Source organism: Oryzias latipes, chromosome 9, assembly GCF_002234675.1.
Source record: "Oryzias latipes chromosome 9, ASM223467v1".
Taxonomy (NCBI): domain Eukaryota; kingdom Metazoa; phylum Chordata; class Actinopteri; order Beloniformes; family Adrianichthyidae; genus Oryzias; species Oryzias latipes.
The window spans coordinates 31,858,770-31,879,746 of NC_019867.2; the positions used below are offsets into that span (position 1 = coordinate 31,858,770).

Consider the following 20,977-nt stretch of genomic DNA (forward strand, 5'->3'; position numbering starts at 1 on the left):
CAGCAATCAGTAATTTTCTGAAACCCTAGTGGGTGGGGTTTGGTCCCACACAACCTGAAGACCATTCCTCACAATAATCTGCCTCTCAAATGCACACAGAGGTTGGTGGCCTGAAGAGTTCATCACTTTTCAGAGCCGCTGAATTGAAACGATGTGGTACTCTGTGGTCTTCAGACCTAATGAGGAATGTTTCACCCCTTTCTTTTCTTCTAGTGATGGTTGCAGGAGAGATTACCGTTTGTGAAGCGCTGAAGCTGGTAAGTCATGCAGCTTTGTGCCTGAACTGTCACTGCTTGGCTTTTGATCGGGTCCTCGTTTTGCTTTGACACGTTTTCCATTTGAAGATAAACGACAGACAAAAAAAGCAGCTACAAGATCACAAAGTCTGCGTTTATTTGTATTCATCTCATCTTAAATATCACCTGCTGAATGAACACTGCTGTATTTCACTAACTGACCTCCTGGTTCTTCAGTTCAAAAGGAAAAACTAAAAAATGCAAACAGCAATTGATGCAGATACTGAGGAGGTCTCAGAAAGTATTCCTGGAATAGCCATTTTTAGTTTTCCATTGTGCAAATCTCTGCAGAGTCCAACCAGCAAACCGCCAGCTAATCTTTGGGCGGGGGATCAACCCTACTTGACCACAGACAGTGTTGATGTCGTACATCCCCTCCCGGCTGTGAAATCCACTCTAACCAGTCCAGGACCCTGAATCAACCACCAGGAAGTCAATGTGGTCCTTCTCTTTGGTCTTAAAGGCTTCTGCAATGATCCGCGCTGCATCCTTGTGCTCCCGACCCCTCATGGAAACACCGTTGACCTCCAGGATGACATGGCCCACCTTCAGCTGGCCACAGTTATAAGCGGAGCCTCCCTTCTGTCAACAGAACATTGGGGGAAACAATTAGGTGTATGTGGAGCGACAGGAGGATTCACACAGCAGCACAATGGATGCATTTTTTTCCAGCCGGAACATCAGAGATAGCTGCTGATCAAAATGAAGTTCTTCTGCCACAAATTCTGCTCAGTTCAGTTTATTTACCACCAAAGAGCTGCAACTGAGCTGGATTAACCCTTGTGCTATCCTAGGCACTTTAACGTTGGGAGTGGGGTCATCTAGACCCACTAGACAGTGCTCTGAACCTTTTTTCTTCTATGATTTGTGATCTTCACTGGTGTCCATGGATTACATGAAATCTTTCCACCTTTATCCACCTTTGTCATGGTAGGGAGAACACATTAATGGAAGGGGGGGGGGTCATCTGGACCCCACATGATAGCACAAGGGTTAACTATGGATGCTGGGAAGCGCTCCTTCCAAACATTTCAGATTACTGCAAACCAATTTAGCTCAGAACATTACTATAACAGCCAAACTGCCCTAAAGTCCGTTTTATTCAAGATTTAACTGTGTTTTAGCAAAAACCCATTGAAGACACGAGTAAAGAAGGTCTTTCCAAACCTTTGGTCTGTATTGTACATTTCCTGATGTTTGCTCTGCACTTTCTTAAAGTTGATTCATCAGCCACGACTTACATTTTCTGCATGCATGGATGAAAACTGGTCATACACGAGTATACGTGGAAGAAGTGAGAAAAGTTGAGGTTTTTATGTGAAATTTTCACAGAAGTGAGCTACAGTCCAATAATATTCATGGTCTCTGTATATACTATGTATTCATTATTTTTTTTTCCCATTCATTTTTAGTCCCTTCCAGGGTCACGGGGCTGCTGGAGCCTATCCCGGCTACTTATGGGTGAAGGCAGGGGACACCCTGGACAGGTCACCAGTCTGTCACAGGGCCACAATCACACACACCAATTCACACCTAGGGACAAGTTAGAGTCACCAATTTAGCATGTTTTTAGATGGTGGGAGGAAGCCGGAGTCCCTAGAGAGAACCCACACATGCAAGGGGGGAACATGCAAACTCCACACAGTTCTGGTTCAGGTCCCCCAGCTGGGACTTGAACCAGGGGCCTTCTTGCAGTGAGGCAAGAGCGCTGACCACTGCACCACCGTAAGATACGCATAAACTGTGTAATTCTCAACCGACCAAAAATGCTGAACAGCTAAAAGACAAATTCACACAAAGACCCGTCGGCTGAAACCCTCGACGGACAACTGCGTGCAAGAAACACGTATGAATGACGTTTGTCACGCATGGATCGTGAAAGACGGAAATTTCATACATGAAAATGCACAAAATGTAGGTAGTGGCTGTGGGACACAATTTGAGAGTCCAGTGCTGACAAGCGGACTCAGAGCGTCCCGATGACACCTTTTCCATGACTGCTTCTGAATTCTGGGTTTACTTCCAGACCTGGGGGCCGCTGTGGCCTGAAAAACTGAAAAGCTTGTTCCACAGAGTTACTGCTCAGGCAAACGGCCGACAGCACAGGGAATTCAACTTCTAAGATAAATACACATCTGAAATTCAAATAAGGATGACCTTTCCCTGCCGTTCAAGCAAATATTAGTCTGCATGAGAAGATACACAGATTCATGCAGTAAATATCAGTACTCAGACAAGAAGCCAGGCTGTTTGAATTCACGTGAAAGGGGAACATTTAACATTTTCAGTTAAAATAAAGTGTGATAGCATTAATCATTTGAACATACCATACAGGTACCTGTTATCTTAGCCACAAATCCAATGCTGAGTTTAGTGGTTAAAAGAGAAAAAAGTACAGCTAACATGTTTCTTTTTTTCTTCCTTTTCTCAGAAAGCTGCCCAACTTCAGAGTCATTCAAATGTTGATGAATACTTCATGAGTTTACCAACATAAATGGTCTCAAGCACAATGTCTTTTGGTCAAATTGCATATTTAACCTGAAGGGTGACGATGCGTGGCAATGGCTGACGCGTGTTAGCTCCTCCCTCTATGGCGATGCCCAGAGTGTCAGCGTTTTTCAGCACACGCACCAGGACGGCGGCGGGTCCCAGAACAGGTGAGGCTGTCTGTGAAGACACAGAGGAAAGAGAAAGACCTCAGTCACTGGACCTGCTCGTCGTGTTTGGATGCTAGATGGAACTAGATGGTTGCAGAGCTCTCAGGATCATCAGACTTGACGATTTCTCTCACTCTTTTCCGATTTACTGCCAGTGTTTAGTTAAGTTGAAGGATTCTACTTTGTGTTTGCATACAGATACAAATGAGAAAAAAGGTGAGTGTTGATTATGATTTGGCGTCAAAACAGATGTGTTGACATGGAAAGCCACCTCAGGACAGAACGAGCTGGTAGAGATGAGAGGCGAGCAGCATGGTGAGCAGTGACGGCAGCGGGAAAGCCTCACTTGTCTCGTGGCCCCTGAAAAGGATGCGAAGGTCCCTGACTGTTCCAGCTGGCCCTGCAGGTTCTTGCTGGGTCGAGGGCTCCCGTCCTTACTAAGAGCTCCTGCCTCTGCTATATCCACCCCACTGTCCTCACTCAGAGTCTGCCCGCTGTCTGACAGCTGAGACAAGGTGGCTTCTGGGGGGGGACAGACTCATGTTAGGATTCAGCAAAGCACACAAGGCTCGGATTTTACACATCCACACTGACGGAGATGATTTACTTAGTTGCTGTCATTTATCATCGCAAAGAAAATATTTCAAGATACATAACACAATTACACAATAACCAAATGATGGTAAAAACCGGAGGAGGACAATATTTACAGTGAATTCACAAAATTACTTTTTGAAAAATGAGTCACAGTTTGATGCTTTTGCTATTTCCTTACACCAGTTTCACTTTGCTTTACTACAATCTGCCACTTCCAGCCACATGAAATGATTTAAAAACTATTTCTGTCCGTTGTCATCTACGTGTTCTTCTTTAAAACAATATACAGACCCAAAAAAAACACAACTGCAAATCAGAGAAAGTTTGTGTGCTTTTGCAATACTCAGTTTCATGGTAAGTTTGAACTCAATCTTCTGAGGTCAGTAATATTATCCCTTGTGCTATCTTAGATGACCCCCCCCCCCCTTCCATTGAGGTGTTCTCCCTACCATGACAAAGGTGGATAAAGGTGGAAAGATTTCATGTAATCCATGGAGACCAGTGAAGATCACTAATCATTGAAGAAAAAAGGTTCAGAGCTCTGTCTAGTGGGTCTAGATCAGGGGTCACGACGGTATGAGTGGTTCGAGTGGCATGAAGGGCGCCACTAAAAACCTCCTACCCCCCCCCCCAAAAAAAAAAAAACAACAACAACAAAAACAAAAACAAAAAAACCCCATACAATTTGACGACATCTTTTTGTGTGCCCTATTTTTTTTGCTCATTTTAGACACAAAAACATGCACGAATCTTCTAGACTCGTATTACAGGGGGGGTCAAACTCAGTTGCAGAGGGGGCCTAAATACAAAACACACTTTAGGTTGCAGCCAAACAAGATAAACATTTATTGAACACACTAAAGCTAAACTTTTAAACCTTTAAAACTTTAACTTAACTTTTAAACATAAATGTGAATAAAAACAGACAGGAACATTAATCCAGAATAACTTTTTTTATCTTTTCTGGCCTGCGATCTACACTCATGTCCTTGAAGATCGACCGTAATGAGCACCCCTGATCTACACATTTTCGCAAAATATACGTTATTGAAAAAGGTGAAAAATATATTAACCGTTAGATATTTTAGGGGCCCGAGCGGACAAGTGAAAAATAAAGTCTTGTGGTCCGTACTGCTCGAGCGAGCTGGACCGGGGCCAGCGGACAAATGGACAATTGTCGAGCCCTGAGTGTGTGTCTTTAGTCCTGATTGTCTCTTTGGTCCTATGTGTGTCTCTGGTCCTGTGTGTGTCTTTGTGAAACGTATCAGAGGGATTTGATTATTTAAAAACCTGTTATTGTGAAAATCATGTTTAGGTCTCATAAAACATTAAAAACTAAATTACAGAACTCATCACTGGGATAACTCCTAAAATATTTGGCATTGTAGAACAATTTTGTGCAACACCAACATTAAAAATCCTCCAAAATCCTCTATACTTTTATAAACAAATGATCTATTGTCTATTTATGGTCTAAAAAAAGTGCAGCTGTTTTCCAGCCTGCATTACCTGCTGTCTTTATTTATACGTTACTATCACCAACAAACAACCGTAAAACAAGTGTTGAAAATGTCCGCAATAGTTAGTGAAGAATGACATTATTAGAATGAGCTGAGTACTTTAAGCCACCCATGATCCAGGTGTTGCGCAATGGTCTCCATGCGACGTTTCACCTCGCAACCTGCACCCACTACCCCTCCCCTTCTCCTCCTCTCACACACGTGACTCTTTCTCAAAGGTGGAAGCGCCGATTCGCAAGTTTCAGGCCGTTCCATATACATGCCATATATTTCACGATAGCAGAGCTAAAGTGCATCAATTACAAATGGCAAGCACTGAATCGGCACCCCCTACTATACTATACCGTTGCGCCCAAGTCTTAGTTCCCTGTAGTTCCCTTAGTAGCGGCCACACTTGACATGTCCAAACCTGCTACCCGTGCCCCATGCAAAGCCCCAGTTTGTCGAAAACGACACTCACATAAGTTAGCAGGCAATCATATCTGTCTGTTTATTTGACACCCCCACCAGCAGCCAAACAGCATTAACCTCACTTCTGCTCACAGCTCCCTCACTTATGGTGAGCGATTTAACACATCCGAGATTCCCACTTCCCATGAGTCTTAAAAGCTGAAGGTGGGGCTAACCCCCAGATCACCACAACATATTAATTTGATATATAAGCAGTGCTATTACCCTTCCAATCATTTTTTACATTCTCGCTTTAACTGGGATAGTGATCTTTGTGTCTTTTGTGGAAATGATGTAGAAACTGTGGAACATCTTTTCTTTGAATGTTTTTATGTAAAAAAGTTTTGGTCTTCTTTTCATAAATGGCTTAAACCCAAAAATATCATCATTAACCCTATAAATTGGAATACAATTAAAATTCAATTACAATTAATTGAAAAAAATCTGGACTTTCTGATTAATGCACTGAAAGCATTTTATTCATACTTGTAAATTATTCAAGGTGAAACCTCACATTAATAAATTACTCAACCGTCTTAACCTATTCTCTAAATCGTTACATTACATGAATCATAAGAATGTCCAAACATCGTGTAATTTATTTGATCTATTTAAACTTTTGTAATAGACCCTTATTTTTATTGATTCTTTTTTAAAGTTTTATTTGTTTTCATATTTGTTTTTTTGTCTACCTTTATCTCAGAATTGATATTGTTGTCATTGACAGACATGCCGTGGTTGTTTGTTGCATATTTGCTTCGATTAAAAAAAAGCAACAAAAAAAACATTTTTTTGGGTGCATTCCCTGCGGGCGCCAGGGTTGGTGACCCCTGGTCTAGATGACCCCACTCCCAACATTAAAGTGCCTAGGATAGGACAAGGGTTAAACCACAGTTCAAAGCCCCCCTCATTAGATAATGTACGTGTTCTCAAGGAAAACTGTCCAAAGCATGACTGACCGTTGATGCCATTGTGGGACAGAACAATTCACAGCTCCGTCAAGAGAAGTCAAAGAGCGGTGCCTCTGATCAACAGAGCCACCACATGCAGGTCCAACAGGTAGGTCTTCATCACAATCAATTGTATCATTATAACAATGTTCAAATCACTTCAGACCTGTTGGTCATTCTCATAGCCAGCCTTCCTGTGAGAGAAACAAGACGGACTTGTTTCCAGGTTTGAAAAATAAACTTGTGCCTGCAGGGATCACTTTTTTTTTTTAACTGCCAGGTCTTTTCAGTTATTTCCCCTCTCAGTCTGGTTAACCCTTGTGCTATCCTAGACCCACTAGACAGAGCTCTGAACCTTTTTTCTTGAATGATTTGTGATCTTCACTGGTGTCCATGGATTACATGAAATCTTTCCACCTTTATCCACCTTTGTCATGGTAGGGAGAACACCTCAATGTAAGGGGGGGGGGGGGGGGTCATCTAAGATAGCACAAGGGTTAAGCAAAACGACAGTGCAAAGGGAGGGCTGTAAGGAAGGTTCTGTGAGTGACGTACTGTACATGGGTGGCATAACCCAACAATTAGTATTTAAATCAATTTGTTTCATTTTTTTAATTACTGAAATACCTTTTGATCAAAGTGTTGGAACAACAGACTGGCTTCTGCTGTTCTACAGCAAAGTTTGGGGTGCAACGTCATTTTTGAAAGGCACGTTTTTAAAAGCATGTCATGAAAGAATCCCCCAACATGACATTCCCAAAATTCAAATGTTTATTGAAGGAGCACATCTTTCATGAATACCTGGAAAGCTGGAGGGGTGGATATGTTTGAAAGTTATTGCTTAGAACAGACAGGAGTGCACCGAGGGTTGTACCTCTCTGCTGTGGTCTGGAGTCTGCACACAGCCGGCTCATGCCCGTCACCGTGACCTTGTGGTTGAGGGCAGGAGAGCAGGGCGGCTCAGGACTGCGTGAAGGGGCAGCGGATGTGACAGATGGGCCGGGGGAGGGACATGGAGAAGGATGGGGTGATGGATGGGGGTATGGTACTGGAGATGCCGCTTTAGAAGAAGGAGCAGACTTTGACATACAGGAGGACTTTTCGCAGGAGCTGGATCTAGAGGAGAACTTGACAGATGCGGTTGGTTTAGCAGATGTGGAGGCATCGCGTTGGTGCTGGAAGTCTGAGCAGGTGTGGCGTCCTAAAGTGCGTGGGTTAAAGTAAGCAGCATGATGGTGAGTGTGTTTGGGGGCGTGAGAGTCAGAGAGCTGGGGGGAGCTCTGGCAGGCGTGATGGAGCGCGTTGAAGGAGTGGTGTCTGGTGCCGGAGCAGGTTTGGTGGACGGAGGATGAGGGAGGGTACTGGGTGGTGGGTAGGTGGTTTAGACTCTTGTGGAGGCAGTCCTGCAAAAGTCGTGGGGGGCCTGTGAAGACATGGCCCGGTTCAGGCTGCACCACGCGGGCTGACGGTGTCCGGCTCAGGTCCTGCTCTCTGCTGGGTCTGTTTTGGGCTTGAGGGGAAGCTGCTCTGCATGGTGTAGGACAGCCGCTTGAAGACTTGGATTCATCCTGTAAGCCAGAAAACACCAGTTCATCGTCAGCACAACAGAACACTGAAGATGGAGCGGTCATCTTTACACCATCCACCGTGAGAGGCCCTGCCTCCCATCGACCTATCGAAGTGAGGAAACTGAGGAACACTTCATGTGAAAAAAGAAAGAGGAGGACAGATAATGAACATCTCAGGTAACAACTTTAAAAGGCAACAATGTGTTGCCTTTTAACCATCACATGATGATTTCTGCCCCTCCTACTATGTCCAACCATTCCTGTCACTCTCATATTGTTACAGGCTAGACTTCAACAGATCATGCAGTTTAGTGCAGTTCTGATTGACTTGGAGTTAAAGCAGATTTTAAATAAAGCTGTTCTAAACACTGTTTGAGTTGACCTACTCTTTTAAGGTGAAGAACATGTAAACCAGCTGGATTTCATCCCGTCTGTTGCTCATGACTCTGTTCTTGGATAAACAATCACATCTTGAGTCTTTTGCTTCCTGCTTTGAACAGTATGCAAAGGCTGATCAAATGGTCTGATTGTTCAAATACTAAACAAACATTTGATTTGTCGATACCCCCGCCCCATAAAAATAAAGCTCTTGGTAATATGTGTTAAGGAATAGATATAAAGGTTATGCAACAAAAAGAGTTTTCTGTTGTTGTTATGAAAAAGAATCCTCCAGAAAACTGAGTGAATTCCTGTCTCATAACAAAGAAATGTCTAATTCTAGTGTTTTTGACATTCAGGGTGTTTTCAGACTGGAAAAGTCTGTCGGTCCGGACCGATTCCACCTAATTTGGTCCAGATAGAGTCCCAAACCTTGCAATTGGTCTGTATTCAGACTGCTGTCAACAGAGGATTTCTGTTCTGGACCAAAGCTTGTAAAGAAAACCACGTGACTAAAGACCTCTTCAGTCATTGGTCAGAATTTACGAGGGCGGGGCAAACGGGGGGCAGAAATTATGTTTCGCAGTCCTTGTCGGGATAATTCATCGATTCAAACTTTATATTTGACTGAGTAACCCTTGTTCTATCCTAGGCACTTTAACATTGTGAGTGGGGTCATCTAGACCCACTAGACAGTGCTCTGAACCTTTTTTCTTCAATGATTTGTGATCTTCACTGGTGTCCATGGATTACATGAAATCTTTCCACCTTTATCCACCTTTGTCATGGTAGGGAGAACACCTCAATGGAAGGGGGGGGGGGGGGGGGTCATAGGATAGCACCAGGGTTAATTCTGATTGTCTGTATCAACGTCAGCTAAAACCCTTTTTACTTTGGTACGGTAGTGGCGTGCTGCACAACGGTTACTCAGGAGATGACGGCTAAGAAGACGCGCTGATGAGTGTTTATGACAAACAGTCAGGACCATAAATATTTGGACAGAGACACATTCTCTCTCATTTAGTTTCTTTTTTTTTTTTTTTTTAAATAAGTATGACCTTTTATAAAAAACTTTGTCAGAATACAAACATGAAGATAATTGTATAAAATCTATTTGATTCACTACTGGAACATTGTTACTGTATATGACATACAGTTGCAGTGACCAGTTTTTGTCCAAGCAAATTCAAGGTGATTTTCTTTTAATAAATTCAGAAATATGTTTTCAACAAACAACGTTGTCTGCTTTCTACAAAAAAAGATTTTTCAGTATTTAAAAAAAATAAAGGTTAAATGAACTTTGATCAATAACGTTTTTAAAATATGATCAAGAAAATAAAGTGCTTTGTATTTCCAACACTGCTTAAATGTACTTTACTGGATTAAACAACCAAAACAAACAATGAACAATCTCCAAAACGTCAACCTGAAAATTTCAGCTGAGTCTATGTCACTGAGCTGTTTCTTTTTTTTTTTTTACTTGTTTTGTCCAACAGCTAGGCAGACAGATGAGAGCTGAAGACCTCTTGTGTTGGACATATTATACTTTAACAACAGGGGTTATTAATCTTCAGACAAACCAGAGGTATGACTGAATAAACCCCTTTTGTAATTGAGGCCAAACTTTATTAATTTCAACCATGTTTGAAAGTCTTTGGTGTTGGACCTGACGGAAAATGAATTTAGTTTCTGTACATTACCACAGTGAATGTTAAATAAAACAACTCAGATGCCATTGAAGTGCAGACTTTCAGCTTTTATTCAATGGGTTGAACCAAAAGATTGTATAAAAATGTGAAAAACTAAAGCATTTTTAAACACAATCCCTTCATTTCATGAGCTCCTAAGTAATTGGAACTTCAGACAGAAAGGCCCACAAACAAACAGCAACTGTTTGCCGCTGCAGTAAAGGCCTGGCAGAGCATTCAGAAGGAGAAAACCAGAATCTGGTGATGTCCATGAGTTCAAGACTTCAGGCTGTCATTGCCAACAACCAAATATTAGGAATGACCATTTTGTTTTCACTTATTTCATTTGTCCAATTACTGTCCAAATATTTATGGTCCTGGCTGTATAGATTTAAAATTGTTTCAATAAGCCTGCATTCATCCGACCCCAGTTCAATGAGTTGCTGGGCCTAATTTTTTCTCCGCTACTGTGTTTACATCCCACAAGGCCTGGAGATGGTGACCGTTTTGGTTCAGTTGTTCAGTTGTTCCGCTCAGCCTCTGAGCATGGAGCCTATTCAGACTGAGTAACTCAGAGTGAACCGGGGTTCAGTCCAATTAGAGACAAACCAAGACCACCTCCAAAGATGGGTCAGAGAGCTGTTCCTGGTCCCGGACCAGGGCCCCCTTGGGTGTATTCAGACCTTGTTCCAGATTACTGGAGAAAACGAGCTCTGGTTCACTTTAAGAGAACCAAGTGTGTCCAGTCTGATCACGCGCTCAGATTACGCTGCTAACTGAAGGGAATCCCAATCTGCACAAAAAAATTGTTGAAAGAGACCGCAGAAAGTTTGCCAAATGGTTTTCTTTAAATCATGACCTACAAAGATAAAATCAAAAGCTCTGCCCAGAACCTGTACTCATGTAGAACACAGATGATGTTTCAGCCCCTGTTCTCCTAGAAAACATATACATTTGTATTGGCCGGTGGTAATTACCTACATTTCTTCAGTTAAATGAGTGTTAAATCTGGTGTAATTATGACACCAAACCCTGTTGTGCAAAGAGCTTCAGACTGCAGAGATTGTGTTCCGGCCCTGACAGGAAAACAGGAAAACTACTCTGGGCACAAAGAGTTTGTCAAGCATGGGTCTCACATCCTGAAGCAAAGTGAAATGACCTAAAACCAAAAGAGATGAATTTGCTTTGCTGTCATTAAGGGGCCAGACTACACCCTGGCAGAATGAGGTCTCTGTGGAAGGATGGAGGATAAAGTGGGACATCAATCAAAACACGGCTGACCTGCCATGAAGACCACTGCATCACAGTCTGAAACCAAGATCGAGAGCTTTCTTCATCTTCCAGACTTAACCGTCACATTTCATTCAGTCACTTGTTTACTGTAAAGAGTACTTTTTCTCTGCTTCATTTGGCAAAAAGACTTTATAGCACAAACAAAAGAAAAGATGATGGCGGATCATGAACCCTCATGAACCGTCATGAACCCAGAGCAGCCAGGAGCAGTGAATGTAAGGAACTGTGGTCATACCGGAGCAATGACGGAGCCTGCAGGACTGCCCTGGCCGGAGGGGTGCAGTACCCCCAGGCCCCCCTGCCAGGCTTGGCGAGCCTCCTTCTCGCGGTGCTGCACCAGCCGGTCGTAAATCTCCAGATCATGAGGGGCCACCAGACTCCGAACTTCAGACAGCATTGATAACTGACAGCGGGGCGATCAAAAAACTGCATAAGCATGTGCGGGGGGAGGGGTTATGGTGAGTCGGATGCTGCGTACCTTGGCATGAGTGTTGAAAAGCTCAAACAGAGCCATGGCCAGCGGTTCCACTCGAATGTGCCCCTCCCGGTACTCTTGCAGGTAGTAGACCATGGTCTGCCTCTCCTGCTCTGTGAGCAGCATGAAGGCCTGCTGTTCCAGAGACACCTGAGCGCCAGGTGGACACACACCTCTGCATCCCGCTGACTACCAAGACAAACAACAATACTGATGAAAAGAGGAACACAGAGCCAAGAAAAAGCTCACACACAGTTGTCATAAAAGAACTAAATCTACACATTTCTGCCAATATAGATATACAAATGTGTGCTGGCCTCTTAAACCCCTCCTACTGCGGCACGCGCCACGGCTGAGCTTATCATGAGAAGACAAAGGCGCCTCTTCGGCGCTGCAGGCCTGACCCGCTCCGCAGTTTTATCTTTACAGACAGATTCTCTGCGACGCAGCTCGTCCTGTTCACTGAATGAACTCCACATTCTCCCGGTGACGTGATCGGTGTGGACGTTTAATAAGCTCGAATGCAGAGAACAAGACATTCATATCGGTTTGAGCTCGCAAGGAATGAGCTGTGAACAAAAAGCACAAACAACTCGGTCTATGATGAAATAATCAGCCTCAGACGAACATGCTTTCAGTTTGTTCAAACATGGCGTCACAAATGCTGCTAGAAAAAGCCATTAACGAAAGCGCTGCTATCTGTGCTCAAGGTTAATTTATGCAAAAACACAAGAGGAAGCCGAACAAAGAGGGAGAGAGGTCACAGAGAAACTTTTTGGTTTCTTCTGTGTTTGAAATCGATCAATTCTAAAGTGCACTAGTCCCTGAGTCAACGACAGACAAGCTGTGGAACAGACGTCACGCCTGAGGGCTCAATCTGAGGAAAAGAGAGCTTCCACAAGTTTTAAAAATGCCCCAACGCTGTAGTTCATACTTCCTCATGCAGAATGTGGGGCAACATTGATGTCTTTTGTTATTCAGTGTTTTAACAAAGAGACCCCGATGCAAACATTTAAACCTTTTTTTAAACCAACAGCTTTAAAAAACTCTAAAATATGATCATTTTTGTGTTCAGTCACTGGTGACCAAGTGCAAAAATGTTTGACCCTCAAGCCTAAAGCCACTGACTCTTGAACCAGACCCACATCTCTCCCAACTAAAGCTGGACACACAGAATGTCCTGTACGCTCTGGACACACCTGCACTTACACCTGATGAAGAGTGGGAACTTCCCTCTGTTGTTGCTGAAGCTCTTTCAATTCCAAACACGTTGCAGACAGACTGCAGACGACCTGGAGGCATTCCTGAGGCCCTCAGAATTTAATCACAATGACTTTTGCTGCCAAACTCAATTATTCTGTGACCAGCAGAAATGTTTTTAAAAGGCAAATGTCACAGGTCTGTAAAGAGACTAAAGAAAAGAGGAAGACCATGGCTGTGAGGAAGACTGCAATGCACAAGCTTTTCAGAGAGTCATAGCAAATCCAGCAAAATCCAGACAAACAGTGAGCCTACAAACCAGCAATTCCAAAAACATTCCGTTAAACCTTTCTGATTCCTTTTGGGTATTTTCATTTCAATGTAATACACTCTCTCACTCAGTGCCATCTTTTTTCTGTCTGTGTCTCTCACATGAACTGGAAGGAGTGTTCCTCAAATCAGTCCCTTCTCCACCAAAACAAGCGCTGAGAGTCTGCACAACAGCACTCGTGTTAAATATGGGCTGAAAGACCCACTGAGAGCCACTGTTACAGGAGCCTGATGAAAATAGCACAACAATCCCGTGGGACCTCAAGTTCTGTGCAGAAAAGCAGCTGCTGCTTAACCATCCAAACATGCTGCAGGCTGATGAAGAGCTAAATACAGCAGATGTGAGAGAAGAAGATACCCCTGCTATGAGCCACACCAGGAAAATGAACAGGAGATCTTCAGCAGACTGGAGGAGGGAAAATGGTCCACTTAAACAAGGCAAACCTGTGCTGGTCAGAGATCGCTGATAGGAGAAAGTGCAGTAAAGTTCCATGAAGGAACCTGCTGTCTGTGTCTAAATGTGAGCAGGAGATGTGAAGATCACAACCAGACACTGGAGATAATGCTGTGGAAGTGGGACTTTGCAGGTGGAAGCCCGACAGCCACATTGTGAGAACGCTGGCCTCTGGTCTTTAAGCAGCCGTCATTCTTACCTTTCCCGTCACGGGGGCGGTTCTGGCAGACGACGGCCTGCAACAAAAACAGGTGTTAGTCCATCAGTGTTTTGTTGATGTATTTCCTGGTAGAACACATAAAGAGAAAAAAAAAGGTCCAAAGCTAGAACCCTGTGGAACACCCTGACAAAGTAGATATTTAAGGCATCAATTTGCCAGTTGGTCATGAATTTTAGCCATCTAAAGCATTACATGACATCATCCGGATTAAGTTATGATTTTTTTGAGCTGCACTGTGTTAAGAATAGAACAGAATAGAATAGAATAAAATAGAACAGAACAGAATAGAACAGAATAAAATAGAATAGAATGTTAATTACTCCTGACAGATATTCAAAAGCGAACAGCTGCTTGCATTCACAACCACACCAGCACATCCTAAAAAGGCAATAAAGATTAACAATAACAAAAAATCAAATCATTTGTCATGTGAAGCTTCACTGCATCCATGCACCTCCTATTTGCTCTCCCAGTCCTCCATGCTGATCAACAAACAGACTGAGTCTTGACTGCATTACTTTGCCTCCAAACAGTGCGATACTCATTCCTGCTTGGTGTCTTACCGTCGGTGCTTCTGAAGGTCAGAGCGGCCTTCTTCGCCTTCCCTGTCACTCTGGATGAAACATTTCTGTGACACATTACTCCTGAGACTTTCTTAACCCTCCTCGTTTACATTTTTACTCGTGCTCTGGATGGTCATTCATAGGATTAATGACCTCAAGCCAGCAGCTCCAGCTTCAAATCAATAAGCTCCGGCTTTCTTTACATTTTTGTTTGGTTTGAGGAGTCAAACAGAATTTTACACAAACTATTTATAAAGTTGTTCCTGATGACAATCGATGAAGAATATTTAGCTGAACAGACTCTTGGGTGCTTTTGTTGTGTGTTAGTCATCATCATTTCCTTCCAGCATGATGCTTTTTCTGCTCATTTAACCATTTTTAACTGCTTCTCAAACTGAGCAAACAGTTTCAAACTCTAACTGTATTTTCAACTTAAAGAGCTGTTTCATTCTTTTTACAGTAACAAAGGCTTCCCAGGTTTAGGCAGAATCGTTTTAGCCCTGCCCCTTTCTCTGATGTTGGGGATGTTTGTCTTACCTGCTGCTGCAGCCACTGGCACCGGCGGCGGCGGCGGCGGCGGCGGCGGCGGTGGTGGGATAAGCTGTGGCGATGGTTTCAGCTATGACCGGATTGCAGATCCATTTGGTCTCATCCACAATGGTGCGAGCATGAGGCAGACGACCCACGTCCCTCACTTTCATCTGGAGGCTGAACCCTGACTTGAGGATGTTCACAGCCTCATCGTGCAAAATTGAGAGGAAGCTCTGATCGTTTACTTCCAGTATTTGGTCTCCCACCTGCAGTGAAATGAGACGCCTCTGTGTTTGTTCACTGTGTGAGACACCGACACGACTCAGACCGCCATGTGACGGAGAAAGGTTGGCAACAACAGAGACTAGCTAAACAGAATTCATTGAGCCTGAAAACTTCATAAAAAAACTAAGTCACGTTTTTTAACGTCTTCCATCATTTTTTACATCCAGTCATGCAAATGATTTGCGGTTCTGTTTCCACCGCTGCAGCTGCTGTAAAGGAAGGAACAACCTCCAGACTGTAGTAACGCCGTTTCACTAAAACTAAATCTTCCTCACAGAAGTCCAGGTAAAAACCAGTTTATCTTCTTCACCCATTCGTTGGAACAACTGATAAAAGTAGGCCCAGAGGGAGAAGGTGATCATCTACAGCGATTCCTCTCTTCACTTATAGTTGATCAATGTGTTGTTGTTTTTTTTGCATCCTGCAGATTTTAACCCCCCCCCCCCCCCCCCCCATCAGAAAGCAGCTGTTGCACAGGCGCACGGTGTGTCGCGATGACACACACATAAAAGAACACATCTCATGTTAGGCTCAGGTGGGATCATGGCGAGCTGGGATGCGTGGCGCCCTCACAGATGCAAACAGACGGCTCATCATGACTTTGGGGAATACAGGATGTTCTGACAGCTGGAAAACCACAATGGAGTCTCTGAAATGCTGTGAATCACTGTGCAACAATGCAACCATAGAACTCAGCTGAATCCCATTTCTCTCAATAACCATTTTCTAAATTTAGGACAATCTAGAAACAAACCGATGAGGCAGATGAATGATCCATCAGGTTATGGCACTGGCACGCATTTTCTTCTGCAGCTCACCTTGAAACGTGGAGCCATTACAGATCCCACAGTTTCCCCGCTCAGGAGCATCTGATGAGGTCTATCTGCCATTTCTAGCTTTACGTCCGCAGAAACTTTGCTTAAATTAAAAAACTTCACTCTGAAATCATCTATAATCTCACCACAAAAGAAAAACCATCCCATGTTTAAAGGATTTGAATGTTAAAGTCTTCAGGAACACTTTCATAAAAGCGAAGATGACTTTCTTTGGTGCACCTTTCTTTTTAGCAGCAGTTCTTTTGTTGTCATGTCAGCAATGTTTCAGTGTAAAATGTGAGATCAGCTGTTTTCAGATATTTATCATCAGAAATGCTTCTGGATTTAGAAGCATAGAAGCAGGGTTGGAGGAATCCAGAAAAGTCGGAGCAGTGAAATATTTTATCTAGAGATGAGTTGAGAGTTTCGCTTGGCATCTGCTCTGTTTATTTAATCGTTTTTTTGTTTTTTCTAGAAAACACATTGAAGCTGGGTATTCTTCCCGTCAGGTAAAACAAAGGTCGTCATCTTTCCCTTTTATGCTGACTTTGTATCTGGAGCTATTTCTCACAGCATGTGTTTGGAGTTTTTCATGTGAAGACTCGACTCAATGTTGTATTTTTATCTCTGACTGGAACAAAGTGCAGTGATAAAGAACTGCATTGTTCACAGGTAGGAATGGCTGGCTTCTGTTGCTCTTGCCTCTGGCAGGATGAAAAATAGCACAGAGGAAGAGTGGCCTGCTTGCTGAGGCAGAAGTTGACCTGAGAGCAGCCAGCAGACACTTTCCCGCGCCTTCACTGCATTCCTGCAGGCTGTCATAACAGCAACGTCAGCTCCCTGCTGAGGCCGAGACAGGCAGTGGAGTCACTAACAGGGTGGGCTACCTGACAGAGAATGGGAAGCAGGAATCCTGGCAGGTGCATCAGCCTCTGCAGTGCACAACAGCAATGACGGTTTATATGCAGACAGTAACCCCCCCACACACACACCACCACTAAAGTTTTATGTGACACTGTAAATTTAAGCCCCCTCGCTGTGTGCTGCAGGACGGATCAGCATGACCCCGTTTGGTTTTGAGGGCCAAGGACCATGAAGGGGATTTAGCTCTAACATTCTGGTTCTCCATACTGTGCAGAATCACAGCTTTGGAACTTCAGAGCCCCAATCGAGGATCAATGGAAGGAGAGATGTGACTCATGGAGCAGACTCCCACATGCATGGTCTCACAAATACAAAGCTTCCCACATTTCTGTTCAGTTTTCCACTCTGTCCATCGTTTCTGTGTTCATATGAAGCCGAAAGGACCTCGCAGACAATGTGAGGCCCGACGTCAGGCAGACGGCTTCTTACACGTTTCATGGTTGTGTTCAGGGTCAGCCCCTTTCTCAGATGTCCCAACGGAAGCTCGGTAGACAAATGATTTTTAGTCCGACCAACAAGCCTCCAACTGTAGAAACACAGTGAACAATAAAGCTTTGCTTTGGCAGATGAATTTGTTCTATTTTGCTTAATGCTGTTCACATTTCCTCCCACGACTTGTGAGGCCTGGAGCTCCAGAATGACATCAGGTGTTGCAAACAGTGGTTTGTTGGTGCGGATGACCTCCAAACTGAGCTACCCACAAGCCCACATTATAAATAAAAACACAAGGAAGCTCACTGTCATGTTGCTGCACAGCTAAAAACTCTCATGGAAAAGATTTTGGTGACGAACATCTCTGTTGATGTCAGAGCGTTTCCATTCCACCCACCTGCACGTCTTAAATATAACTGACTAACCTCTAAACTAGTCTGATGTCACGTAGATCAAGTCAATTCAATGGAGATGTTTGAAGCCACGTATTTTTAAATAGTCTGACTGATGAAGAAAAGGCTTTTTATGCTATTTTGTGCTTCTAATACTTTGTGTTTTTACAAAAATATGGAAAAAAATGTTAGAGGTCAAAATGTACATTTGCAATTCTGACTAAAGTGTAGCTACATTGGGTTAGAAAAAATTACAATTTTACGTTCCTACCAATCTGACTGAAGAGGCACACCTGTCCCCAACACCATGTGTCACCATGACAACCCACCTCATTAGCTGTGAAATGACATACACCCACGATCAGCTTATCCAAAAATAAAAACTTCTTTTAAAAATGTTTTGACTGTTCCAACTTTCCTTCTTCTTTCTTCTTTCCTCCTTGGCTTTTGGTTCTTCTGAGATACAAAGCATTTTATGTTGCTTAAGATTGCAGGCGGCGAAGACGAATACAGCTGCTTCCTTGGAGCTTTCTTTTGTCACAAAAACCTTCTGCCAATCAACGGGTTTCAACAGTAGATCCGCCCTAACCTGTACAATCCAATTTTTCTATAGACCAACAACCAACGTTGTGTGAGATTTGGTTCGGCTTAATGGGTCCATTTTATAATGGACGCGGTGAAAATACTGGACTGGACCTGAACGCTCGATGGAAACAAGGCATATGGGTTCATGTCAAAGGTCCTTGTTCACATCAGGTACCTTCAGTGCCCCAACATCAGCAGCAGATCCAGGATCCACCCCAGTGATGTAGATCCCAAGTCCATACTCAGCTCCACCTCTGATCATCAGACCCAGAGACAAACCGTCCTCCATATTAAGGGAGACCTGGGAAAAAAGGGTTAGAGTAGTAGTTAGAGTTTAGAGTAAATACTGACATGTATCTTTATCTCTATGATAGTTGTTCAAACTCAGCTTTATAAGAGGAACAACTTGCAGAATCTGTCACTGACTAAAACTGTTTTGCCCCGTTGTAAATGTAATCTGTTTGTGTCCTGAAATGAGTTATTCCTAAATATAACTTATTTCTGGAAAGAAATAGCTACTGAAGCAAGTATGATGGCACATGTGACATATCTTCATCTGTGTTGACAAATCACCTCTTCCTTTTTCTGTGAAGAGTTTTCTTGTCTCTGTAACGTTTCTCCCTGAAACGGCGGTTTTTGAGAGCAGTTTCCAGGTCAGTCGTTCTACCCGGAATCCAAATTGATGGATGTCTGTTCAGGTTTTGAAAGTCCTGAGTCCTCTCCTTCACTCCCCTCCTATGCTTGCCTCAGCTTCATTAATGATTGCTGAGCAGCTTTCAGACTTCAACAGTTTTGTCGTACTATCTTAGTTCACTGTATCTATTTTAAACATAAAATATTTGTGGTGGTTAACAAAAATAAGGTGTTCGTTTTTCTGATATAGATCTAAAGGCCGTGTCACACTGCTGCAATGTACAAAACTGTAAGAAAAGTTGTGGACTTTACATGACATTTTCACAGATGTATCACGGATGAACCACGTTAAAACCACAGACGATGTAGGCATAAACCATGCAAAGAAGACCTAAACCTCAGCTTCGTTGAATTTCTTCACTTTCACAGCACTGAGCAGAGATGACATCGCGTCAGCACCATGGTCAGCTCCTACTGCGGGTCTTCATCATCCAGTCGTTGACGTGGACCCGTGGTCCAAGCCAGTATTTAGTCCGGTGTTAGGTGCCAACCGAGGCAGCCCACCATACCCGGTCCCCTCCAGCGACCCGCTTTCTGCGTGACGCCGGACGCATGAACGCAAGAAACTAGGGCTGCACGATATGAGGAAAACTCGCGATATGCGATATTGGTGATTAATATTGCAATAACTATATAATTTGCGGTATATAAACAAATTTCAAACCAACCAAAAACATAATGTCCATTTCAATGCAACAGTATAAAAATTATACTCCAAATGACCCTCGTCGACGTAGGAGGCAAACATCAAACATAAAAGGGCTCATTTGATTGATCAACAACGTAAACGGGTCCTTCCGATTGGTTAAATGCATAAAGGGATTTATTTCATTTATTCAATATTTCAAGCTGCCATGAGATTGTTTTAGCACATTTAACCCGTGTGCTATATTAGATGACCCCACCTTCCATTGACGTGTTCTCCCTACCATGACAAAGGTGGATAAAGGTGGAAAGATTTCATGTAATCCATGGACACCAGTGAAGATCACAAATCATTGAAGAAAAAAGGTTCAGAGCACTGTCTAGTGGGTCTAGGTGACCCCACTCCCAACGTTAAAGTGCCTAGGATAGAACAAGAGTCAAGGTAACCATTTATTGCGATTTTCGCCGTCTTTTGCGGTATGTATATTGCACAGCTTGATGTCGCGATAACGATAAATTTGCGGTATATTGCGCAGGCCTACAAGAAACACTCATGAATTATCACGAAAGACCGAAATTTCATAAGTGGACAATGCCCCAATTGTATTTAGCGGCTGTGTGACACGGCCTTTAAAGTTGAACTAAATGTTTAAGCAGAAACAGGCAGAACAGACAGGTGAAGCTCTCAGCATCTTCAAACTCTGAGTTTAAGATCCTCAGAGATCCTAACTTGAACCGAGTCTGACTGATGCTGCATTTAGTGTCTTTATGACCCGTCAGCCCAACGCTCTCATCTGGCCACAGCTCTTACCATCCTCTCTGGCCCTCTCTGGTCGGCGTCCTGGCTGTCGGGTGGCGGGGAGACTCCTCGACCTTGAGGGTCCACCCAGCTGTACACATGGTTGGTGATGTGGTTTCCAGGAATGCGACCCATAGAGCACACAGACATGGTCAGTGTCCTGCATCCCTTCAGCACCTGCATCATAGGATGAGGCTGTGAGTTATTTTGTAACCACCACAGCATCCACAGAGGATG

At 43.5% G+C, this 20,977-nt stretch overlaps 1 protein-coding gene across 2 annotated transcripts in view; it reads right to left on the reverse strand.

Moving 5' to 3' along the window:
- Positions 1-369: 369 nt before the first annotated feature.
- The window catches only part of LOC101156094 (whirlin), a 42,414-nt gene continuing 21,806 nt past the window's right edge, over positions 370-20,977 (reverse strand). Inside the window, exons 2-11 of one of the 2 annotated variants that reach the window (XM_011479825.3) lie at positions 20,753-20,917; positions 18,779-18,904; positions 15,177-15,436; positions 14,056-14,092; positions 11,876-12,061; positions 11,633-11,800; positions 7,345-8,038; positions 3,225-3,475; positions 2,835-2,963; positions 370-878 (exon numbers count right to left, since the gene is read on the reverse strand). In XM_011479825.3, coding sequence (XP_011478127.1) covers positions 693-878; positions 2,835-2,963; positions 3,225-3,475; positions 7,345-8,038; positions 11,633-11,800; positions 11,876-12,061; positions 14,056-14,092; positions 15,177-15,436; positions 18,779-18,904; positions 20,753-20,917 — 2,202 coding nt within the window. In that variant the 3' untranslated portion in view covers positions 370-692. The remainder of the gene's footprint in view (positions 879-2,834; positions 2,964-3,224; positions 3,476-7,344; positions 8,039-11,632; positions 11,801-11,875; positions 12,062-14,055; positions 14,093-15,176; positions 15,437-18,778; positions 18,905-20,752; positions 20,918-20,977) is intronic. The other variant, XM_020706348.2, reaches the window with a different exon arrangement.